The sequence below is a fragment of the Brassica napus genome, chromosome C6 (assembly GCF_020379485.1).
Source record: "Brassica napus cultivar Da-Ae chromosome C6, Da-Ae, whole genome shotgun sequence".
In the NCBI taxonomy this organism is placed as follows: domain Eukaryota; kingdom Viridiplantae; phylum Streptophyta; class Magnoliopsida; order Brassicales; family Brassicaceae; genus Brassica; species Brassica napus.
Window position 1 is genome coordinate 37,321,595 of NC_063449.1, and position 27,645 is coordinate 37,349,239.

A 27,645-nucleotide genomic window follows, 5' to 3' on the forward strand; every position below is an offset into this window, starting at 1 on the left:
AGACGACTTCCAGGTAAGTTGTCTACAGCCAGACGACTTCCCAAGTAAGTCGTCTGACGAACAGATCTGGAAAAAAATTCGATGTCATACCTTAAATTGGTGAGATAAGTTCCTTAGCATACATAAGGCTTCTCCAAGCACACAGAATCACAAACGAAAGTAACCCACCCAGAATCGTTAGCTTCTATGACTCTATGAACCATAAAAAATGTAGAATCAAAATCTTGGGTTTTTTTAGCTCATTGTGGAGAGAAAGTGAGAGATATGTTGTGTTTAGTTCACAAGAATGGAAAAAGAAGAAGGGTAAATCGATTTTGGGAGCATTAAGAGCTTCAAATTGGTTGTTCATGGTGGTTGTGGTATTGATAACAATGACAATCTTGTAATTACTTGAAGATGATGAGGGTGAGAGAGTAAAAATGTCATTTTCGAAGAAAAAAAGAAAAAAAAAATTGATGGCATTTTCGTAAATTATATGAACTTGTGGGGTGAATAGGGCAAAACCAATTTTCAAAAAAAAAAAAGGTTAGTTTTGTGTTTGACTTTAAGTTATATGTCAATTCTGCAAAAAGCCCTATATTATATTAGTATAGATTTGTACTTTTAAATACCAAATTAAGTGTAATCGATCCAATATGATACATTCATCTAGCCCTGGGACGGATCCGGATATCCGGGAAATTTAGGGTATCCGGATTCGGATCCGGATCCGTCGGATCCGTGGATTTAATATCCGGATCCGGATTCGTGGTTTCCGGAAACCCGGATATCCGTCTCGATATTCTATTATCGGCGGATATCCGGATCCGGATCCGGATCCGTCAAAATAATTAAAAATAATTTTTTAACAAAAAATATTAATTTTTTAACAAAAAATATTAATTTTTTTAACAAAAAATACTAATTTTTTTGATATAATACATTAATTAAATATTTATAAATATATTTATATATGTTTATAATATTGTAAAACTAAAATATAATATTATAAGATTAATTCATGTATAAATATTAATATATCAAATATAAATATTAATAAAATTTAAAAATTTAATGTATTTTAAATATACGGATCCAGATCCGGATATCCGGACCTAAAAATTACGATATCCGGATCCGGATTCGGTTTGCACGGATCCAAGATTTTACTATCCGGATTCGGATCCGGGCACCCCGGATATCCTATTTTCGGAGCGGATCGGAGCGGATCTCGGATCGAATCCGGATCTCGGATAATAAGTCCCAGGCCTACATTCATCTAACATTATTAGATTTATTATTCTATCAAAATATATTTAATAATTATATAAGTACCAATGTACTTCTGAATTAAAAAGCTCAAAGCATTTTCAATGAAAAGTTCTAGTTCCAGGATTCTAAAAATACACACATATATATATATATTATATATTTTTAGAATTCCGGAACTAAAATCTTCCATTAGAGATGCTCTCACAAATATTTGTGTAGATGTCACCATATTTCAAATTAATATAAAGTATTAAATTTTAAAATTTATTTACAGCGTAATGGTTTAGTTAGTCCATTAAAATGTCAAATTTGACATTGCAACATACCTGTTTTTTGTCTTTTTCTTTCTCATTTTCTAGAAAAGATGTTTGTTAATTGAAATTTAGAGATTATTGTAGACAACAAATAAACAAAATAATTTGGGACAGGCCTGGAAAATGCATATGGATTAAATATTCAAAATCGATTAAACCTAAAATTCATGAAATTCTTTATATGAACTGACTTAGCTGAAACTATGTAGATGAGAATATAGAAATTCAGGTAATATAATGGTATTAACAATAAACTAATAAAAAAGTAACATATATAGTAGAAACTGGAAACATGATAAATTAATATTTCATAGTATTTCTCTGATTCAAATTGGACCCGTATAAAATATAACACAATTCGATAAAATTTTAATATAATAATATGTAGAATTTTTTTACTTAAATATATAGTCTAATTAAATTTTAAATTAATAATTACTATATATATAAAGTTTTATATAAACACTATTTTATTGTTTATATTTTTAAAAATTAATTTATTTCTTATATTTTCATTACAATATTTTAGTGTTACTCCTATGAAATGCATTTGCAATTTATGTACATATTCACCATATATAAAATATATCAAATAATCTAATTAAAAATATAAAACTTAAATATATAGAATTTAAATAATATATAATATCGTAAAAGAAAATATATTTTTTTATATAAGTAAATAAAAATTATTTTTAAAATAAATCTAAAATTGAAATTTTTTAAATCAATAACTCTATAAATTAATAAATATTGTATTCTTAACATTATTAATTTATAGAATTTTTACAGTATAACAGTTTTCTAGTTGATCAAACAAGTATAAGTTATTGTTTCTATACTTCTTTTTTAATCAAAAAAAGTATAAAAACAAAACATATAAAACACACGTGAATCCCTGATCGAGACCTTCTGATAAAATTTTAAAATTTGATAACTAAAGAAGTGAGACAATAATATTCTATCTTTTTCACCAAAAGAAAATGGCCCAACCACGATAAAATTTAAAGATTTTAGTAGAAAAAAGTAAGCATAGAAAAAAAAAATGAAGCTGCAGAGGAAGTCACGAGAGTTGATGAAAAGATTAGACGTGATGCGGGCTGTAACGTACCACGTGTTTAAAGGCCCACTTTATTCACGCCAATTGGCCCACACATTCTTCCTTCTCCCTTTATTACAAATCCCACCAGAAAATATCTACCGATTTTAACGTCCGTTTGTACGAGATTGAGAGAGCTCACATGGGTTGTAACTCGTAAATGTACGTCGGTATAATAGATCTTTAAGATATAATTTTTTTTTCTTTTTTTCTATGACCAAGAGGTTCCGGACCAAAGCCTAATCATTCTCCTTAGGGGTGCCAAAAACGGACGATTCATACTCGTAGCGTCGTAGCTATAGTGGTTTGAGTTATGTTTTCATTTGTGAATCAGCTCAGATTCGACACTTGTTTCTGCCTTTTTTTTTATTGGTAATAAGTATAACTAAAAAATCTGACAGATTTTGATTCCTTTATTGAGTATCTTAGTTTCCATTTTTATATATTTTATCAAATGCTCTAACCTGTAAGACAAAAACAAATCTAAATCTTATTTATTTTTCTAAGAGCATCTCCAAAAATGAATTCTATTTTGAAGTTTCCAAAACTCTTTATTTGAAGTTTAAATGTGTTTTTCTCCAAAAGCAAAATTTCAAACTTAACTTCAAAACTATTTGTATTTTATAATATGAACCTTATATTTGTCATAACTAATTTGAATTCATAAAACTTTTGTAAATAACTAGCACAATAAACATATTACAACAATATTAATTAATAAAATATTCTATTAAAATATAAAAAATTAAATAAAAATAACTTAATTAATATTAAACTTCAAACAAAATACCATATCATTCCATAAAATGATTTTCGTAATGCATATATGTGATCTATTAGTGCATTTCGAATTAAAAATTGCTCTCCTCATTTTTACTTTGTAGATTACGAGCTAAAAATTGTTGAAATCGGGTGATATTGATACTTGTAAATACATTAGATCCGAACAAGAAAGTAAAAGAGAAACATAAAATATTGCTAAAAGACTAATTTTTTTCCGATGATATTAATACTCGTGAATATATTCGATATGAACAATAAAGAATTGTACAAGAAAAGACATCAAAAACAACAACAACAACAACCATCTTCAGTTACACAAAAAAATTTGGACAATATTTGAAAATTTTGAAGTTTCCGGATCAAACTTACATGACTATTATTGTTGTTGTAATATTTAAATTTGTGTAATAGTTATGGCTTCATGTAATTTTTTAAAAATCTTTTTGTTAAGTTTCTTTTGTATATTATTGTTGTCTAAATCTAGTTTAAAATATTTTAAATTTTATTTTAAAATTTTACTTAATTTTTATGTGTAAAATTTAAAATCTGTAAACAAAAATTAAAATATTTATGAGATATAATTTTTTAAGTATTGAAACAATAAATAAGAAAATATTTATGAATCATAAATGTGATGTGTGATTGTATGGACTAAAATTTGAAGTTTCATATTTGAATTTTTGAAGAGTGAAACTCTATATTTGAAGTTTCACTACTCAAAATTTGAAGTTTTGAAGTTCTTTTTGGACAGCAAAAAACTTCATATTTAAAATTATAGAGTGTCTTTTGGAGATGCTCTAAATAGCAGCAATTTACCACATACAATTCATCTTTCTTTTTTTCCTTTTTTACTTTTTGTTAGAGATTCAACAATTTCTGGATTTAGTCTTGCATAGTCGATCTTCACCGTTTTATTATCTTACTCATGTATGTGTTTCTTCTCCTTCTACTAATTATCTTCATTTTCACCCAAATATCTTTAAAACAAAGAACAAATATAAAAAATATTCCTTGTTGGGTTTAAATACTACTCTCATGCTTTGACAATTGAAAAATTCAGGAAAATTTACAAACTAAACAGATTTCACAGTGATCGTTGTCTTGTGTTATTGTATTTACCAATTATGTATTGCTTTTATTTTCAAAAAAAAAGTGTTTCAAAAGTAATTGTAAAGTTATCCTAATTTTCATGCATTTGTATAAAGAAAGTGTTGCTGGAAACAACGCAAGAACTCGGCTAAGTAAACAAATTGATGTAACCCGAAGCTATGATTTTCTCAAGTAACAAGTTCAATGCAGAGAAGAGTTTACGAATCATTACTTTTTCTATTAGATCAATTTGTAAGCTTTTTGATGAGACTTTGTTATTGCAAAAAACAAGTTTGGATTTTTTTTGTTTTAGAATAGTTTCTTTAAAAAAATTCTTGTCAGAGTAGGCAGCATAGGAGTAAGGACCGGCACTGCCTTCATGGTCCCTACATTATCGGCAACCAAGGGTCTTAACCACTAGACCAACTCAAAGTTAGTTAAGATATCTATCCTATACTAAAAGCACGATATGAAGTGTTTTTAACATGTCCACGTCGACATATTTAATTGCCCAATCAAAACATTTGAATAATACACGTAGGATTACCGAGGCGTTCGTTTTGATTTTCTGGGACGCGTCTTTATCGGTTTGATTATAAACAACCAATTGCGAACCAATTGCGAGACCAATTATACACGGTGGATCTCATAAGATTTTGTTTGGGCTTCGTTTTGGTTTATTGGGCTTGGTCTCTATCGGTATATTAAAAAAAAAAACAACGCGAGACGGAAACCCCGATGCTTTGCGCCTCCATCTCTTCGTCTTCACCCTTTGTTCTTCATCGTAACAGATCTCTCGATCCACATCTCTACAATCAATACCCCACGACATCTCCATCCATCAGATTTAATTGCCCAATCAAAACATTTGAATAATACACATAGGATTACCGAGGCGTTCGTTTTGATTTTCTGGGACGCGTCTTTATCGGTTTGATTATAAACAACCAATTGCGAGACCAATTATACACGGTGGATCTCATAAGATTTTGTTTGGGCTTCGTTTTGGTTTATTGGGCTTGGTCTCTATCGGTATATTAAAAAAAAAAAAAAAACAACGCGAGACGGAAACCCCGATGCTTTGCGCCTCCATCTCTTCGTCTTCACCCTTTGTTCTTCATCGTAACAGATCTCTCGATCCACATCTCTACAATCAATACCCCACGACATCTCCATCCATCAATTTCTCCTTTATGAGTTCGTTTCAGTTTGCTCTTTTCCTGCTCTTTTTTATATTGTTCATCTCTTTTGAGTGGAAACCAAACCTCGAACTTCTCTCCTTAATCTATGGCGATCAAACCGAATGGAAAATCCCCTGTTACCTCCGATCACGATGAAAAAATCATGGTTTTCCGCAATGTCACACCGGGTCCCCACGAAACCCAGCTGCGTTTCCGGTTGATTCATTTCTGGGAGGCTTGGAACCCTCTAAAGAAGACGCTTATTGGCCTTGAGATGCTTTTAATTGACGAGCAGGTATTTGATTTTCAGCCAACATAGTTTTTAGCTTCGTTGTTATTTAGATCGTTGTTAGAGTTGTTATTTAGATCGTGATTAATATCGATAAGTTTCTTCGTTCTTTGTTATTTAGATCGTTCTTAGATTTTTTTTTTAGATCGTTGTTAGAGTTGTTATTTAGATCGTGATTAATATCGATAAGTTTCTTCGTTCTTTGTTATTTAGATCGTTCTTAGAATTGTTTTTTAGATCGTGATTTTATATCGTTAAGTTTCTTCGTTTTTCCATATTAGATCGTTCTTAAAGTTGTTAATTAGATCCTGATTTATATCGTTAATTTTTACACTGTCGTTAATTTTTACAAAATTAAAACAACTATTTGATTGGTACTGTATTTTCTCGCAGGGATCTGTTATCCAAGGATTCATTCCGCCAAGCCGTATTGAGAGACATTTGCCTAAAATGAAGCCTGGATCGCTTTACAAGCTCAACAATTTTTATGGATCAAGCAACAAAACCGTGTATCGGGTTTCTGATCATGCTGTCACAGTGTCGTTCTCATGGAACTCGGAGCTCTCTGTTCTTGAAGACAGTCCCACCCCTTTTGATGAAGACAGATTCCGTTTTCATTCCTTTGAGGATTTTCAAGCTAGCTGTGATCGCAAAGGAGACCTCTACGGTAATCTCTGTTATCACACACACCATCTATGAGTTGCAATGCTTGATGATTAGATGTGGTATTTGTCTTCGTTGCTGCTCAGATATAAATCTAGAATTTTGCTTACAATGTGCTTAAAAATTGATTTTTTATATGGTTGTATTGTAGTGTAGTGGGGCCAGGATCTGTTAGCGGCTTCAGTGCATTGCGTGTTTGGTTTTGTTTGCTCACTCGAATAAGATTCACTAATTCCGTTTGTACCCTGAGGAAGGATTTTTTTACTACACTCGGTTTTTGGTTTTTTTTTTTTTTAGGATCTGTTAGCTGCTTGAGTTCGAAGTCTGGTTATTTTCTATGAAATTGTTGAAATACTTTTCCATATTTAGAGTAGAATGCTATTGCGTAGTCTTCTTACTTACACGCTTGATGAATAATGGTATAGATGTTGTTGGGCACATGAAGCTGGTTAATGGACAGTGTCTCATTGGGACCCCAGTTCTTGATGAAGTGGAGATAGCTAGGGCGAGGCATGTGTTGGTTCATGTGCAGTCATACGAGTAAGTTTTTTATTATTTCTTAAACACTTTATCTGTCTACTTATATTAACCATTCAGTGACAATATTTTGCAGTGGACCTGTGATGAAGCTCTACCTTTGGGACCAGGCTGCAAGAGACTTCTGCAAAAAATTCAAATCATACGAAGGCACCCCCACCGTGTTATTGGTCACGGCCGTTAACACCAAGAGTCTCGGAGGTTCAATTTCTAACTTTAGAAAACTTTCTTACATTTAGATATCTACTCTTTCTGGTCTTTAAATGGGTGTTGCTTAATACAACAGGTACTCTTGCACTGACTTCAATGTCCTCCTCACGTGTCTTTATGGACTGCGACGTCCAACCTACGGTCGACTACTTTAGCTGGTAAATTTATATATATTTTCATTTATATATTTAATCTTTCGCTGCCTCACCCCATATCAATGATTGAATGGATCAAAATGTTACTACTCTGTCTCAGGTTGGGCTCTAACCCACAGAGTGCTGAACTGGTTAATGCAGAAGTGGTTATTAAAAGGGAGACACTGACCATAGGAGAAATATTCTCCTACATCAAGGATGGGTCTAATAAGGTACGACTTGGTCTAATTATTTCTTAGTCATTTATCAAAAACTTTGAGTCTTATATAGCTTTGCTGTCTAGGAGGCTTTTTTTGAGTGCACGGCTACGATTGATGATGTGGTCCATGGTTCAACCTGGTATTACATATCATGCAGTGGTTGCCATACTAAGGCTACGAAAGGCCCAACTTCTTTGATGTGTTCAAAATGTGGGAAAGTCAACATATCAGGAGTACCACAGTATTTATTCTAAACTCACTTCTCAATTCTCAGTAACAATTTGAATGGTATTAGCTTCTAAATTTTTCATGGCAGGTACCGTGCACAGATATCTGTCTATGACAACAGTGAGCAAGCTGTTTTTGTTCTGCTTGGTGATGCTGGTTTTAAGTTAACTGGGAAGCATGCAGCCGAGTTAGTCAGCAGCTATTTTGAGGTAAGTTTCATCACTCGGAACTCTTAGTATTGGTACTCTCAATATTGGTCTTCACGTAAGAATTGAATATTGGTAATCTTGAATGTCAGGCTAATGGAGACCAAGGAGTTACCCAAGAGGTGCCTCTCCCGAAAGCTTTAATTAGCACTATCGGTCAGAAACATAACTTTTGTGTGAAAGTTACAAAGCACAACTTAGATGGGAAGTCTCGATCTTTAACTGTGACCAAGATTCTCCCTCTGGAATCTCCACCAGTCACAGAATCTTCGGGAGGAAACTACAACCCGACAACTTCGGAGGAGAGATTTGAGACTGGAACGATGGTGTCTGAAGCTTCCAAAGTCAGTGTGGATTCGGCAGAGGGAAGTAAGAGCAATGGTGACATTGATGAGATGGGCAAAGCAAAACGCCTCAAGCGTGGGGTGTAGATCTTTCGTGTGTCGTATCATGTCTTGCATGGGATTACATCTAAAGTTTTTTTTTTCTCACTCTGTTATGGACTCATGATTTCTTTCAGTTTCTCTAAAGTTTTTTATATACTCTGAATGCTTATGTTTTGATAATCATTATTCTACTTCTTAAGGCTTATAACTCTGTTTCTTTAGGTGTTTTGAAATATAGCTTTGTGACAAACAGGTCAATCATTTCTGAATTTGAAAATCATTCTTCACGAACTGTGGATGTTCTTTGAAAAGTGTCTGTAATGAAAGCAACATTTTCGGAAAAAAAAAGGAGGTTTTCAAGTACATATTTTACTTTAGATAAAAACGTGTTTTCCAATCAACATAATTACTCCACTTTCCATAAAAGTGTTGAACGGCATAAATTTAGTACTGTTAAATGAAAAAGAATCAATCAAGTAATTGATATTTCTTTCCGATAACGTAAGAGAATATTTGCATATCTTATGCATTAGCTGCAATACCTAAAGCATTGTTTTTTTTCCCGTAACTCTCAGCAAAATAAGAAAACAGAAGTACAAAGCATCCCCTTAAGCTGCTGCACGGAGAACCAAGCTTTCTATTTCCGTTGGAAGTGTCTACCAATCTTTAATCAACGCTAGACTCCAACCAACTGTGAAAGGGTAAGAATTTTTTAATCATCCAAGAAGATACAAATCTTATTCCATCAGTCTAACTGTTAATCGGTTTCATTATAAGGATAGAAATATATAAGGAATGGAGCAGCCACCTCCTGCAGGTAAACAAATCTTTGCCCCTTTTTTTTAGTTAAAACTTATGTATTATCCCATAGAAATATTTAATAACCCGATCAAATAATGTCTATATTATATTGACCGTTACATATATTCCGAGTGGTGACTATTATACAATCTTACTATCTATGAGTCTTTGTTTTGAGTTATACTTTATATTGTATCAATATATTTAGTTATACAGTTGGCTATCCACCTAAGAAAAGCACTATCAATATTTAGCTATCATCAGAAAGTATTATATATTCACTTAGAATTTAATCCAAGTATAAACTTAGGGATAATATAAAAAGGTTGAATTTTGGTGGGATGGGGTGTAGTGATCGCCTTATAGCCATGGATGTCGCTAGATATATTATGTGAATATTGGGTTATAGATTACTTTTTTGGTCTTCTTTTTATTCCAAATAATTTTGATTTAGCTTCATTATATTTTGCAATCGAATAATAAGTAGCATAGAGTTCTCCGACCAAAGACAGTTGGTGACACCATTGTTCCAAACACAGTTTTTGTGTTCAAACAATCAACACCTAAATCTAATATGATATTTTGGTTCAACATTTTCTTAGAAAATAACCCGGGCGTAGCCCGGGAACTGGCCTAGTAATTTTAAATATAAAATACAATCAATTCACGTTTAATTATTAGTGAAATTTTCTATATACATATAATTGAGGAAAATTAAATAAAAATGTAGTATTAGATTGTTTCACAAACACAAACAGTAAAGACCAAAACATACAATGACTAAACAAACAAAGTTTTGCAGGTTGTTCGAGTTTTTTCTTAAAGGAGTACTTCACATATGTAGAATATTATAATTTAATAAAAAAAAAGAATAAACATATTATTACCTTGGGAACGAATACCGTCATAGATTTTTTGTCAGAAAAAAGAGCTGAAAGTTGCAAATTCTTGGTTCCAACTTCGGATGTTGAGTTAAGACCAGACTACTTTTTTTCCCTGAAAGATACTTCAAATTCACATAAACATCAAGAGTTACAGCATGATAAACCAAAGCCGACGGAAAAAAAAGTTCCTCGGAGTCAAAGCCCTACAAAAGGGAAGCAAACATACCAAAGATACACCAACAATAACCTTAAACAAGAGCAGAAGATACACTAACACACAAGCTCAGACCATGGCCACAAACATTTCCTAATGAAGCAGAGGAATAACCCGCTGGATTGTAAAAGATTAAAGACTAAGCGTGAATGGTTCAAACAGAAATTAAGAACATTGAAAAGGACCAGAACATTTGCTTAACCATCATCCCAGAGATGTCTTACCAGCGAGGCCACAATGCTAGTTCCGGTGACCAACAATTTCTGAAAGAGTCACCTAACCAAAAAACACAGACTTAGAGAGAGCTAAAGAATCACAGAGGGAGAACCGGTAACCACACTACTTATACTATTACATTACGGAAATTTTATGAAATTAAGACTTCAAATATTTTTCCTTTATTTCAATTTATTTAATGTTTAAAGATTATGTACACTAAATAAGAAGCAAATAAAATACTCTATTAAACTTCATTTTTCCATGTTTATTTTAATATTGCCAACAAGATTTTTCTGAAAGTTTATAACAGTCAAGTTAACAAAGATAACTTAATAAAATAATTATTTTTTCTAGAATACTGAAATCATCACTTATTTTATGACAAGATTTTTCTAACACCAAATAATTGATATAGATGAAATATATAGTTTTAAGAGGCGAACCCTCCATAATTTTCAACTTCTTTCCAAGACTTATGAGTAACATTGTTGTACTGATCCCTTTTCAAAAAAAAAAAAAAAAAAAAAAAAAAAATTGTTGTACTGATATTTTTATTATGTACAATAAGAACAAAAAGAAAATTGGAAAAGATCAAGTTCTCCAATAAAGATTTGTCTTATTTTAATCGAAAAGGAGCCGAGGAAGAGATGGGTGAGACCGTTTTCCTAGAGAACTACATACTGATGCTACTTTCCCCCATAACTTCATTTCTAAAGGACGTAACAACTTTGATTAATGTGTGATTTTTTTAAAAATAGACTTAACGAACTTATTTCTATAAAGTAATATTACATTTAATATCTAATTTTATCATTTAAATTTTGAGTCTACCAGAAATTTTGATTGGGCTATCAATAATTGGATTTAAACAATAGATGATCCATTGGATTTATAGATACAATAAATTAAATAGATATAATTTAATGTTGTAATACTATACTTCTATATGCTAAATATTTAAATATTTGTCGATGTTAACTTTTAAAATTATAAAGATTTTTTTTAAATAACAAAAATCATATTATCTAACAATGATTAATCTTTACTACCTTAAACCAATGAAAACAAATTTTAAACTATATAGTTTATTAAAAAAATTAAACAAAAACTAAATGTTTAATTATTTACTCGACAATATAAATCTATGAAGAGAAAAGTTTAATTTTTTAAAAACTTTCTAAATTTGTGAAATGTTACAATATCTTTGAATATGACAATAAAACAATATTTTACTAATCTTTATATATATAGTTATGATTTTAATAATGAAATAATAATCCAAATATATATATATATAGAAAAAGATACAAATACATGTGAAAGTTTGAAACAATCTACTCAATGAAAAAAATATACAGTAAACTTATTATGTTTTAAAAATTGATAGACACATTTTATATATTAAAATAGAAGTCACAACCTTGATTCATGTGTGTTTTTATTTAAAATGGACATAATGGACATATTCCTAGAAAGTCATGTTACATTTAATATATAATCTTATTATTTAAACTTTGGGCATACGAACAATTTTTATTGGGCTATCAATAATTGGATTTAAACAATAGATGATCCATTAAAATTATAGATAGTAGATTAAATAGATATAATTTAATGTTGTAATACTATACCTCCATATGCTAAATATTTAAATATTTGTCGATGTTAACTTTAAAAATTATAAAGATTTTTTTTTAAATAACAAAAATCATATTATATAACAATGATTAATCTTTACTACTTTAAACCAACGAAAACAAATTTTAAACTATACAGTTTATTTTAAAAATTAAACAAAAACTAAATGTTTAATTATTTACTCGATAATATAAATCTATGAAACGAAAAGTTTATTTTTTAAAAAACTTTATAAATTTGTGAATGTTACAATATCTTTGAATATGACAATAAAACAATATTTTACTAATCTTTATATATATAGTTACGATTTTAATAATAAAATAATAATCCAAAAATATATATATAAAAGAAGATACAAATACATGTGAAAGTTTGAAACAATCTATTCAATGAAAAAAATATACAGTAAACTTATTATGTTTTAAAAATTGATAGACACATATATATTATAATATATACCAATTTAGAATTGAAAACAAAATATTTATATAAAAATAAATGAAAACAAGAATCAGTGCGGTTGCGCGGATCGAGATCTAGTATATATTATAATATATACCAATTTAGAATTGTTAACAAAATATTTATATAAAAATAAATGAAAACAAAAACTCGCGCGGTTGCGCGGATCGAGATCTAGTTTCTTTTATTTAAAAGGTCTTTAAATTTATGGATTAGTACAAAAAAGGTAAAACCCGTAGGTAATTAAAAGAAAGGATAGTTACTTTTATTCCATCGCATTATCTTATATATTAAAACAGAAGTCATGACTTCTTTCATGTTTGATATTTTAAAATGGACCTTCTCCTAGAATAGTATTTAGATTATTTTGTATTTGCATAACCTAATCCTAACAATATATTTAATTCCTCTTTTCCAGCAAGATTAAACAAAACAATTATTTTGATTTATCAGTTAGTGTTTAGATTCTTTATGTGAGGGATCGAGTGCTCCAACGTTCTTGGACAATTAATCAGCCCACTACCAGCATAGCATAGCTATTAACCTTTCTTCATAAAATTGCAGTCTCTGTAGTTATTTTTGAACTCTAAACCTAACGTAAAACAAACTATAACATGAAATTATCAAACAAATTTGAGCTTATTATGTTCTGATTATTTAGCTAGGCTGTTACATAAAAAAATCCTGGTCTAACGTTGATGACAAATAAGATTCATAATCAACAATATATAGTAACTTAAAAAAAGAAATTTAACTTTTGTTTCTTTTAAATAGTTGAATCATGTGTTATGATTTCAAACAATACAGAGTAAGTCACTTATAATATACTTTAGACACTAACACAATGCAACTATTAAAACAAAATTCATAACTTTTTTACATGCGTAATTTTTTTTATTTGATCTATCATTTAAATAAGATGTTTAAAAAAAGATCAATCATTTAAAATTTTTAATTCATGTATTTTTGTATTTGTTTTACATCATTAATGATATATATTGCAAGTAGGGTGTTCAACACGGTAAAAGCAAACCAACAAAAACTAAACCAAACAGAAATAGAGAAAGTGATTTGGATTTGATAATACCGAATATACCAAATGAATGTTATTCTTAAGAAGCCGTGGCATATGAAAATGTTTGGTATATAAACCGATCAAACCGAATAAACCAATCAATTAAAATATAGTAATATAATTATATGTAAATTATATAATTTAATTAATAACATATGCATAATTTATTTTATTGATATAATCTTCATATAATATGTTGATTTTACTAATTTAATGTTTTTTAAATAAAAAAAAAATATTTTTCATTTTTATCAAATTAAACAAAATATAGTTTTACTTTTCATTGAAAAATATGTGTCCTAATATTTAGCTATTTAATTTATAAGCAATTTCAATTTCATTATCTGACTTCTTACCTTTTATATACATTTCCTATTACTATCTACCTTTTATTACTTTCTTATTAATACTTTCATAAACTCATTATTTTGTATATATAAGTCATTAACGGTACATTTTTAACAATACACAAACTCAAAATTTTATACAACCTGATTAATAATAAAGATTATTTACTACGTGAGTAACATTTGACCTCTATCAAATGGAGTTTAAGAATGTTTTAGACCATTTCTTCAAAAGTCAATAACTTTTAATTAAATAACTTTTAATTAAAATATCATTTATTTTCCTAATAATAAAACCTACGAGACTCATTAATTTTAGCAAATTAAACTAAATATTTTAATATTTTAAAAATAAAATATATAAAAGGATATTCTAGAGATTTTTCTAAAATCGTAATCTAATAAAATCTTACTATATCTTTTTGAAAAGTATAAATACCACTAAAACAGGATAATGTTATGAAACTAATCTTATAATTACATGGTATATTATCATTTGTGACACTAAGATTTAATTAGTTTCCGAAGCATAGGTTATGCCAAAAAAATATATTAATTTATATATTACAGACACAATTAGTCGCTTTATATAACAAACTATGTCTATCATATTTTATGGCCCATCTCAATTCACGTATTACCACATTACGAACATTAACCAAGCAAGTGAAAATTTATACATAGAATACATTATCAATCACATTTTGAATTTGATAATTTAGTCACAGTTGATCCAGTAGGTCGGAGTGGTGGATTGGCGCTTTACTATAATAATGATTATCAGGTTAAGGTTTTATATTCAAGTAATCGAATGATTGACGTGGAAGCAGTGACTCTGGGGAAAACGGTTTATTTGACTTTTGTGTATGGGGATCCAGTCAAAGATTTGAGGGAACAAGTGTGGGAACGCTTAACTAGATATGGACTTTCAAGATCGGAACCGTGGTTCATTTGAATGAGATTACAGGAAACCATGAAAATGAGGGTGGATCTCTCAGGAGTGCGGATTCATTTGTCCCTTTTAACAATATGATTAGGAATAGTGGATTACTGGAGTTCCCAGCTAAGGGAAATAAGTTCTCATGGCAAGGGAGAAGAGGTAAAGGAAAAGGGGCAGTAATGGTAAGATGTCGCCTAGACCGTGCACTAGCAAATGAGGAATGACATACTTTATTTCCATGTTCTCATACTGAATATTTAGGGATGGTGGCATCTGATCATCGACCTCTGGTGGCTTTTCTCGACGATAAAGTTATACGGAGAAAGGGCCAATTTAGATTTGATAAGAGATGGGTTGGCCAAGACGGTCTAATGGATTCAATTACAATGGGTTGGTTGGAATATAATGAAGGCACCGGAAATGGTATAGTGGAAAAGATTAGTAATTGTCGTCACCAAATAGCAAAATGGCGGAAAAATAATCCACCTTATGGAAAGGATAAAATTGCAGATTTGCAGAAGGCCCTTGAGGAAGTACAAACTGATGATACTAGGTCTCAGGAGGACATACTGGAAGTATTCAGGAAGCTACAAGAGGCATATAAGGATGAAGAGGAGTATTGGCACCAAAAAATCAGAAATATGTGGTATTCATCTGGGGATCTTAATACAAAATTCTACCACGCTTTGACTAAGCAACGAAGAGTACGTAATAGGATTGTAGGACTACATGATGCAGCCGGAAATTGGATTACAGAGGATAATGGAGTCGAAAAAGTAGCAGTAGACTATTTTGAAGGACTCTTTAGTACCACATCTCCATCGGAGTTTGACGATTTTCTCTCGGAAATAACACCGGGGATTACTCCTCAGATAAATCAATGGTTACTGAGAATGGCGACTGAGGATGAGGTCAGGGAGGCTCTCTTTATGATGCATCCTGAGAAAGCACCAGGACCGGATGGCATGACGGCTCTTTTTTTTCAACATTCGTGGCATATTATTAAGAATGATTTGATAGAGATGGTGATAAATTTTCTGGTCTCGGGAGAAATGGACGCAAGGTTAAACATTACTAATATCTGTATGATTCCAAAGACTGAAAGGCCTACAAGGATGACGGAGTTGCGATCAATCAGTTTATGTAATGTGGGGTATAAAATAATATCGAAGGTTTTGTGTCAACGGTTGAAAATCTATTTACCCTCTCTCGTTTCAGAGACTCAATCGGCATTTGTGGCAGGGCGTTTGATCTCTGATAATATTCTTATAGCTCAGGAAATGTTTCATGGATTAAGGACAAATAAAGCGTGTCAAGGAAAGTATATGGCAGTTAAAACGGATATGAGTAAAGCGTACGATAAGATAGAATGAGAATTTATTAAAGCTTTACTACAGAAGATGGGTTTTCATCAGCATTGGATTAAATTAATGATGGAGTGCATATCCTCGGTTCAATATAGAATTCTCCTAAATGGCCAACCACGAGGGCTCATTGTACCACAAAGAGGTTTACGACAAGGAGATCCGCTGTCCCCTTATTTATTTATTCTGTGTACTGAGACATTGATTGCAAATATCAGGAAGGCGGAGAGAGGGAAACAATTAACAGGAATTAAGGTACCCAGAGCATGTCCATCGATTTCACATCTATTTTTTGCGGATGATAGTTTGTTCTTATGCAAAGCTCAAAAGGAAGAATGTAACACTATTCTCAGGATTTTAAAGGAGTATGAGGTGGTTTCAAGGCAACTGATAAATTTTGAAAAGTCTTCGATTCAATTTGGACATAAGATTGAGGAATCGGCCAGGCAGGAGTTAAGAGATATTTTGGGTATTCAGAATTTGGGGGGAATGGGATCTTATCTAGGATTACCGGAAAATCTTGGCGGTTCGAAGATTCAAGTTTTCAGCTTTGTGCAGGATCGTCTAAATAATAGGGTCAATGGTTGGACTTTTAAGTTTTCACAAAAGGAGGGAAGGAAGTGATTATTAAATCAGTGATTACGGCATTGCCGAACCATACGATGTCGTGTTATCGTTTACCTAAGGCAATCACAAAAAAGTTGACGAGTGCTGTAGCACAATTCTGGTGGAGTCCTAGGGGTAGTTCAAAAGGACTGCATTGGAAATCATGGGATAAAGTATGCGTCAGTAAGGAAGACGGGGGCTTAGGTTTTAAAAATATAACTGATTTCAATGCTACAATGCTTGGTAAGCAGTTATGGAGGCTGATAGAAAAGCCAAACACTTTATTCTCTCGAGTTTTCAAGGGATGGTATTATAGGCATGCCTCACCTCTTGAACCGATCCGCTCATATTCTCCGTCATATGGCTGGAGGAGTATTGTATCTGCTAGATCTCTGGTAAGCAAAGGACTAATCAAACGGGTGGAAACATGTTCTTTTATATCTGTATGGAATGATCTCTGGCTCCCAACCACTCGCCCGAGACCAGCCAACAAAAATCAACACAATTTGTATCCAGATCTTACAGTGGACTCACTTATTGATCCCACTTCGCGAAGATGGAATTCGCAGGTCCTACGGGATTTGGTAGACCCACAGGATCTGAAAATTATAGAAAGTATACCACTGAGCAGAAATCAGATGGGCGATAGAGAAAGATGGCATTTCACAAACAATGGAAGATTTACGGTTAAATCAGGATACCAAGTCGAGCGGATCTACCCGGATAGGGAACGACCACCATTATTGATGGGACCAACAGTTGATGCTCTGAAGGCATTTTGTTGGAAAATCCGGTGTCCACCAAAAATAAAACATTTTCTTTGCCAATTGGTATCAAGGTGTATAGTAGTTAAGAAGAATCTGAAGGCGAGAGGGATGCAAGGTGAGATTTTGTTGTGCAAGATGTGGATCGGAGGAGGAGTCGATTAACCATGTGTTTTTCGAATGTCCTGCAGCACTTCAGGTTTGGGCTCTTTCAAAGATACCAACAAATCCAGTCATTTTCCCAACGAGTTCTCTTTTTACGAATATGGATCATCTTTTTTGGAGGGTTGTTCCACAGATGGAAGATCATCAGTTTGCTTGGATACTATGGTATATTTGGAAAGGAAGAAACAATAAGGTTTTTAGTAATTTGGATATGGATCCTATGGATACTCTAAAATTGGCAGAAACAGAATCTACACTCTGGGCAGAGGCACAACTTTTGAATGAACAAAAAAGGGGATCTCAGATACAGGTAACGACTCTTCCGTCAATTCCCGGACGATGGTGTTTTACAGATGGATCATGGAAAAAGAGTGATATTTTCTCTGGTCAGGGTTGGTTCAGTACGTTAGAAGGATTTGAGGGACTGATGGGAGCAAGGAATGTACGGGCCACTATAACACCATTACATGCAGAGATGGAGGCGCTACTATGGGCTATGGAATGTATGAGAAACTTACGACAATTTTAGGTTACGTTTGCAACAGAATGTTCTCAATTGGTGAAGATGGTTTCGGAACTAGAAGAATGGCCAGCTTTTGCAAGTTATTTGGAAGATATAAAGAGTCTGAAAGAGAGTTTCATACGATTAGAGATTATTCATGTACCAAGAACGCAAAATACAAAGGCGGATAACCTAGCACGCAGTGTCAGGACACAAACGTCTTTCGTCGTTCACAAGGATCAACATCTCCCAGCGTGGTTTACAGGGTCAATATGAGTCTGTAATGTTGTTGACAAAAAAAAAAGAATACATTATCATACATTTTACAACAAAATTCATTGGACATGAAAATAATTTTCATATTCATTAAATTTTACATATATTATAATGTCTAACTAGATCTCGATCCGCGCAACCGCGCAGATTTTTAATTTCATTTATTTTTATATAAATATTTTGTTTTCAGTTCAAAATTGGTATATATTATAATATATATGTGTCTATCAATTTTTAAAACATAATAAGTTTACGGTATATTTTTTCATTGAATAGATTGTTTCAAACTTTCACTTGTATTTGTATCTTCTTCTATATATATATTTTTGGATTATTATTTCATTATTACAATCGTAACTATATATATAAAGATTAGTAAAATATTGTTTTATTGACATATTCAAAGATATTCTAATATTTCACAAATTTAGAAAGGTTTTAAAAATTAAACTTTCCGCTTCATAGATTTATATTATCGAGTAAATAATTAAACATTTAGTTTTTGTTTAATTTTTAAAATAAATTATATAGTTTAAAATTTGTTTTCATTGGTTTTAGGTCGTAAATATTAATCATTGTTAGATAATATGATTTTTGTTATTTAAAATAAAATCTTTATAATTTTAAAAGTTAACATCGACAAATATTTAAATATTTAACATATGGAGGTAGAGTATTACAACATTAAATTATATCTATTTAATTTATACTATCTATAAATCCAATGGATCATCTATTGTTTAAATCCAATTATTAATAGCCCAATAAAAATTTCTGGTAGGCCCAAAATTTAAATGATAAGATTAGAGATTAAATGTAACATGATTTTCTAGGAATAGATCCATTTTTTAAAAAATCACACATGAATCAAGGTTGTGACTTCTGTTTTAATATATAAGATAATCAAACGAAAAATCCAACAAAATAAAATATAATAAGTAGCTACAAATACAATTTTCGGTTCAAATTATAATGTGTGGTAATATTTAGTTACTATTCGCTTCAGTTAGTCGCTTTATATAACAAATTACTACTATCATATTTTATGGTCCATCTCATTTCACGCATTACCACATTACGAACATTAACCAAGCAAGTGAAAAAATTAAAAATTTATACATAGAATACATTATCATACAGTTTACAACAAAATTCATTGGACATGAAAATAATTTTTATGTTTATTAAATTTTACATATATTATAATGTCTAATAATCAAACAAAAAATCTAACAAAATAAAATATAATAAGTAGCTGCAAATACAATTGCCGGTTTGAAACAATCAGTTGGATGACAAACAACTAAAATATAACATTACTGTATTTAAATATAAGTCATATACACTTTTAAAAATATGCTTAATGTTTATAATATATCACTAAAAAAGTAAAATAAAAAATTATATAAATATAAATGAAAATAAACACCCGCAACCGCGCGGATCGAGATCTAGTTTATAAATTAATACACTAAACACGGGTTAATTCAGAGGATGATCGGCTAAAAATAATATAACAACAGTTTTTTTTGTCCGATGTGAATGGATATGCTTCTCAAGAATCTCAACAATATTTGGAAGATCCTCAAAGCTATGACATGAAAACCCTACAATCTGTCCGGATGCAGATGTCTCGAATCAGGAAAAAACAAGCGCAGAAATAAAATCAAAATAAGTGATATTTTATCCCCATATTTTACCATGCATTCTCCTCCATAAGAAGAAGGAAAAAAATTCAGAATATTTAAAATATCTAAATTCTCACGCTCCCAGTAAAATTTCAAAAAATCTAACTCTAGACTTGATTCAGCTTACTAGAAAAATGTTTAAAATAAACGGGAAAGCATTTTAACCTTACTTCTCACGCACATTTTCGACTGATCTAAATATTTCACAACATATTTTCCGAATATCTTCTCTCAGTTAACTGATACATGATTTTTGCAAACGTTTGAGGCCTAACCGTCTCATGCAAATTAAAATGAGAGGTAGAGGTGACTTCTATAGGAGAAAAGGCCATCTAGAAACACGACCAAGACATACAGTTAGTAGTAAGTACTAACGTACTAATCAACATTCTAAGATTATAAAAATATCACTGAATTGACCAACATTTTAAACTTTGGGTTAATATCTAGATACTACACTAAAAAGCCAATCACTCAAAAATACCAGTTGCGCATATTTTTGCTGAAAATGATATTTTAGGTTGTTCTTATTATTGTTTGGCTTATAATTTTTTGGGGAGTTTTAATCATTTTACAGTTGTTCAACATTCAGAGTATGCTTCCAAAAAGAGGAGATGAGAGGTGTATTAAGTTATATAACTAACTGATGAGTGCATCTGAAAGACAAATTTGAATCTCGTGAATCCTTCACATCAATACAGCGATTGAGTGTCTTATAGTATGATTTGATTAAGTTGGGTGCAATAATGAAACAAACTAATGTGATAGAACTAGTAGACAATGTTCTTTTCAAAAAAAAAAAACTAGTAGACAAGGTATCACTCATAAATCGAGACGCTACACATCGATCTTGGAATGTCTCTAATCCTCTCTCTTTTTCTTTTAATAACTGTCGTCGGAAGTCCAAAGTCCTATCTGCGTACCAAGAGTCCGAGACTTTTTTTGGTTCAACGGCAACTTTTCATTAATGCAAGTAGTATATACAAAGTTGTAACTACTAGAGATTTGTTGCTCAAAAAAAAAACTTCTAGAGATTTAAACCAACGTACACATAATGAGATCTTTTGTCATCTAGGAACATTTAGAAATATTTTACGCTATCCAAACATTTTTTTTAAAAACAGGAGACTTTGCTTCTCGTGTATTTTGTTAAATAAATTTTAATTTTCAGTGGATGGATAACATAAAACTTTGGTAAACGAGGTTAGCTACACGATACTTATGTCACTTTTCATTTGCAAGTTTTAAAGCTTCGAATGTTTATAATCGCACCACACCGCATTTGTTTTGTATGTTGCCATTTGGATCTACATTTTCTTTATCTCTAGTCACTTAAATTTGTATACATTTTTATATCTACTCCTTTTCTGTAATTTGCAATGATATTTTTTAAAAATAATTTGAAAACCTTTTTAAGAAATCGAAATCACGCTTCAATTTAGAGACCAAGATGTATGGAGCCACGTCGAAACAAATCACATCCTTCTATTTATTTATTTTGATAAATCAGTTCAAACTCTTTATTGCTTTATTGGACATCGCATTAATTCTCAAATACCGTAATAACATGATATTTGGTCCATGCGAACATAAATGTCAAGATATTGTATAAAATTATGCTGACAATAAAATAAAAGAATAATTACATTCGGTTCACTTGGCATATAACATGATTTTTGTCCACTTGGTATATAATTATATTTTAGATTTATAATTCAGATTTTTGGGCATTTTGTAATTTTAGGTTCTTAAGATATAAGAAATTAGGTACCAGTCAAATTTATATATTGAATTGAAAACTAGTTCAATAACTTAAACTAGGACTGATAGATCTTTGAATCCATATATTTTACATAACGCTTTTGTATAGCTGAAGTTATTTATAACCGTTTCTGTGCTCGTGTACTTTTGTTGCTTGATTTGATTTTCTCAACATCAACTTCCATTGGCCAAAGAAGTGAATACATGATTTTGACCACAAAGATTTAAACCCAACATACAAAAGACAATCTAGTATAGCCTAAAATCATTAAGTTGGATCCTACACTACCTAATTAACCGTCGCTGTTATTTTAGAGGAATATACTAGAATAAGTTCCACTTTTATTATAATTTTTTCTATTTTAGAAGCAAAAATATAGTAAAATGTATTAGAGATTTCCTTACACGTTTCTATCCTTTTTTTCTTTTGCCATATGACATACTAATTAATAAATATTCAAAATTTTGGTTGAAATTAGTAACTGATTTTTCAAATATAAAATATAATTTATTTTTTTGAAAACTACTATATTTGTGAGCAAAATCGTAATTCACTAAAACTCACTTGTTTAACTCTTATTTAAACAATTAGTAAATTCATTTATTAAATAAATCTAAAGACAAAGTTCAACGCATGAAAACTGAAGCAGAGCGGTGAGTCAGTTCAACTCATTTTCACACATCATTTGTTAGCATTACTTAATCCATTTATAGGGCACATAACCATACCAGTATTATGTATTTACCTAAAAGAACTTGAAACATTTTCTACTATTTATATCCTTGTTAAGTGTTTCACAAACTTATCAAACCTTTAATTAGAGGGTCTCTTTTACTCCCTCCCTCCCTCTCACTCCCTTCATTGCTTACACTACAGTGTAGCCACTGTAGAGTGTAGATCAATACTACACTGCAATGGCTTCTCCAAAAACAGTTGTTTCATCTCTTTCTCTCCTTGTAGCTTTAATCATCTGTTTTTCACCCGTCCACTCCTCAAACACCATCGGCAAAGGCTACCGTTTGATCTCAGTCGAAGAATCTCCAGACGGTGGTTTCATCGGCTACCTCCAAGTCAAACAGAAGACCAATATCTACGGCTCAGATATCACCACTCTCCGTCTCTTCGTCAAGTAAGCTTACTACTTACACACACCCCTTCTTTAGATCCTCTACTTCGCGCCCTACGTAACCTTCTCTATTTCTGACCGTTGGATTTTTTTAGACACGAGACTGATAATCGCCTCCGTGTTCACATCACCGACGCTAAGAAACAACGATGGGAGGTTCCATACAACCTCCTCCCCCGAGAACAGCCACCACGAGCGGGGAAAGCCATCGGAAAATCTCCGACCACAGTCCATGAGATCTCAGGCTCCGAGCTGATCTTCAGCTTCACCAAAGACCCATTCACATTCGCCGTGAAACGTAGATCCAACGGCCAAACGCTCTTCAACACAAGCTCAGACTCAAACTCACCCTTCGGACAAATGGTGTTCAAAGACCAGTACCTAGAGATCTCAACTTCATTACCAAAAGACGCATCACTTTACGGTCTTGGCGAGAACTCGCAAGCCAAGGGGATCAAGCTGGTACCTAACGAGCCTTACACGCTCTACACGGAGGATGTGTCGGCGATAAACTTAAACACCGATCTGTACGGTTCGCATCCGGTTTATATGGATCTAAGGAACGTTGGAGGTAAACCGTATGCTCATGCGGTTCTGCTTCTCAACAGTAATGGCATGGATGTGTTTTATAGAGGAACGTCTTTGACTTACAAAGTCATCGGAGGAGTTTTTGATTTTTACTTCGTCGCTGGACCTTCGCCTCTTGATGTCGTTGATCAGTATACTTCGTTGATTGGACGGCCAGCTCCAATGCCGTACTGGTCTCTAGGTAAGAACACACTGGTTCTGTTTCACTGTCTTTGATGAATTTTATTTTAATTACATTAGATTAGAAGACAATTAAAGCCTTTATAGGATTAGTGATTGTGTTTGTGGGTAGACATGTCCTATTCAACTCTATATTTAGAATAAAAAATAGTGTTACTACTATATAAACAAACAAAATGTAGTTTTTATTTCACAGAAATACATCTGAAGAGTCAAAATAAATTACATTTTTTAGTTTATTCTTAGAGTTCAATAAAAAAAGAGTTGGAAATAGTCTAATGTGTTCCTTTAATATCAAAAAAATTATGCATTAGAATGAAACTCACTTCTATATTTTATTTGTTTGTATTTATAAAACTATTTTTCTTAAATATAGAGAGAAAATAACATAATTTTTTCAATATAAGTAAATATTTTGTTTTTGAAACACCAATATAAGTAAATATATAACATTTTTATTTTAGAGAAACAAATTAGAATGAAACTCACTTCTATATTTAGAGTTTTTTATTTTTAAAGAAAATATAGAAATAGAATGAAAGTCTCTGCCTGATGTTAGAATGAAATTGCAGGTTTTCTAAGTTTTGACTGTTAGTCAAAAAGAAGTGTCACATGAAAATGGATTTCCCTATCATTGCTAATCAGGGTGTTAAAAATAGTTATGAAATTAATTGTGTTGAATATTCTTTAAATGTCACGTGGTATTATTGGTACGAAATTCATTGTAGAGTATTCTCCGACACAACTTTTAGTAATGTTACCCAACGGTCGCTTTCTAATAATGTTTCCCACCAATTAAAAAAAATATGAACGTGAAGACGTGTTACATTGCTTTCCTCTTTTGTTATTTCTTCCTTTAGGCGTTGAAAAGTTGACTCTTGATCAATAATTATCATTAGATCCTCAGCCAGTTTTTATGGTCACATGATCTTTCTATGGTCTTTGCTTGAAATGGACCGTGATTCTATTTTTATATACTAATCTTAAATGAATTTTTTTTGTGTAGGCTTTCACCAATGTAGATGGGGATACCATAACCTATCAGTCGTCGAAGACGTGGTGGACAGCTACAAAAAGGCTAAGATCCCTCTTGATGTCATATGGAACGATGATGATCACATGGACGCACACAAAGACTTCACACTGAATAACATTAGCTACCCTCATGCTAAGCTACTGAAGTTCTTGGACAGGATCCACAAGATGGGAATGAAGTATATTGTCATCAACGATCCTGGTATTGGCGTCAACGCTAGCTACGCTGTCTACCAACGAGCCATGGCCAACGACGTGTTCATCAAGTATGAAGGAAAGCCTTTCTTAGCTCAAGTCTGGCCCGGTCCGGTTTATTTCCCTGACTTCCTTAACCCTAAGACGGTCGCTTGGTGGGGAGATGAGATCCGCCGCTTCCATGAACTAGTCCCTATAGATGGTCTATGGATCGACATGAACGAAGTGTCAAACTTTTGCTCAGGGCTATGCACAATCCCAAAGGGGAAGCAGTGTCCTAGTGGAGAAGGACCTGGTTGGATTTGTTGCTTGGACTGCAAGAATATAACCAAAACTAGATGGGATGATCCTCCTTACAAGATCAATGCTACTGGAGTTACAGCTCCTGTCGGTTTCAAGACCATCGCCACAAGTGCGTTACATTACAACGGTGTAAGAGAGTATGATGCTCATAGTCTCTACGGATTCTCCGAGACCATTGCCACACACAAGGGTTTACAGTCTATCCAAGGCAAACGTCCTTTCATTTTGTCCCGGTCTACTTTTATCGGTTCGGGTCGGTACGCTGCTCATTGGACCGGAGATAACAAAGGAACGTGGCAGAGCTTGCGAGTGTCTATCTCAACAATGTTGAACTTCGGAATCTTCGGTGTCCCTATGGTTGGTTCAGACATTTGTGGGTTCTACCCTCAACCAACAGAGGAGCTTTGCAACCGTTGGATTGAAGTAGGTGCGTTTTATCCCTTCTCGAGGGATCACGCAAACTACTACTCACCAAGACAAGAGCTATACCAATGGGACACGGTTGCAAAGTCGGCTCGTAACGCTCTTGGTATGAGATACAAACTCCTTCCATACCTCTACACGCTAAGCTACGAGGCTCATATGACCGGTGCACCAGTGGCTAGACCGCTCTTCTTCTCCTTCCCTGAGTACACCAAATGCTACGGCTTGAGCACACAGTTCTTGCTAGGAAGCAGTTTAATGATATCTCCGGTTCTCAAAAAAGGCAGAACACAAGTTAAAGCTTTGTTCCCACCAGGCTCTTGGTACCACATGTTCGACATGACTCAAGCCGTTGTGACCAAGACGGGGAAGCGCGTGGCTCTCCCTGCTCCGCTGAACTTTGTGAACGTTCATCTTTACCAAAACACTATATTACCCATGCAACAAGGAGGGTTGATATCTAAAGAAGCGAGAACGACGCCGTTTAGTCTAGTTATTACATTCCCCGCGGGAGCTACCGAGGGATACGCGACTGGTAAACTCTACCTAGACGAGGACGAGCTTCCGGAGATGAAGCTAGGCAACGGGCAGTCCACGTACGTTGATTTCTACGCTTCGGTCGGAAATGGAACTGTGAAGATGTGGTCGCAAGTGAAGGAAGGGAAGTTTGCGTTGAGCAAAGGATGGGTCATTGAGAAAGTTAGTGTTTTGGGGCTTAGAGGAGCAGGGCCAGCTTCTGAGATTGAAGTCAATGGAAGTCCGATCTCGAACGAGGCTAAGAAGATTGAGGTAAGCTCGAAGGAGCATACTTATGTTGCTGGGTTGGAAGAGGAAGGAGAGAACAAGAGTGTGATGGTTGAACTTAAGGGACTTGAGATGATGGTTGGTAAGGACTTCAACATGTCGTGGAAGATGGGTATTAATGGTGCAAATTAATTTGCATGCGAGAGTTTGGTGAAGTATTGGAGAGGAGAATGAGATTATTTACAAACAAAAAAAGTATGCTCATTCTTATTCGTTCGGATTTATAAATGGGGAATAGAGGTTTGATTTTGAGATTGTGTCCCTCTTTTATCAGAAGATGTGTTGTTTTTCGTTGGAATAAAAATTGAAAGTAAAAATATTATAATCATGAGACTTTAATTTCATAAGCCAATCAAACTACTCTAGTTTGTTATAATCGGTTTGTGTTTGAAAGTGTGCGAGGGTTTATGACTTTGCGAGCTGAATAGCAACTTATAGAATGTTAGATAAAGGTGAAGTGAAAAGCTAGTTTTTAGTGTATTTTTCCTCCGCTAGTTTTCAAGTTGTTTTTACTTTTTAATTGCTCGTTTGTGTTTTTCTTTTTATATTTGTTTGTTTGCATCATTTCAGTTAAGCCATTATTGTCAATCTTTGTTTATGTATTTAGTTAGTTTCTTGTGTTTCAAATTGTTTTTCTTATTTGGCCCAATGACTCTTTTTCTTTTGAGCAAAGCCTAACCTAAAAACATT

General features: G+C 32.5%; 1 protein-coding gene across 1 annotated transcript; it reads left to right on the top strand.

Annotated features, from left to right (window-relative positions):
• Window positions 1-23,094: 23,094 nt before the first annotated feature.
• LOC106410923 (alpha-xylosidase 1-like) lies at window positions 23,095-27,283 on the top strand. The gene is made up of 3 exons (XM_013851560.3): window positions 23,095-23,430; window positions 23,523-24,196; window positions 25,202-27,283. Exons 1-3 carry the CDS (start codon window positions 23,216-23,218, stop codon window positions 27,085-27,087), a joined length of 2,775 nt encoding a protein of 924 aa, XP_013707014.1. The 5' UTR covers window positions 23,095-23,215; the 3' UTR covers window positions 27,088-27,283.
• Window positions 27,284-27,645: the final 362 nt, after the last annotated feature.

Excerpts from the sequence above, each read along its gene's own strand:
- LOC106410923 (XM_013851560.3), top strand. The coding sequence starts at position 23,216 with ATGGCTTCTCCAAAAACAGTTGTTTCATCTCTTTCTCTCCTTGTAGCT. Across the intron at positions 23,431-23,522 it reads ACTCTCCGTCTCTTCGTCAA|ACACGAGACTGATAATCGCC; the intron begins GTAAGCTTACTA and ends GGATTTTTTTAG. Across the intron at positions 24,197-25,201 it reads AATGCCGTACTGGTCTCTAG|GCTTTCACCAATGTAGATGG; the intron begins GTAAGAACACAC and ends TTTTTTGTGTAG.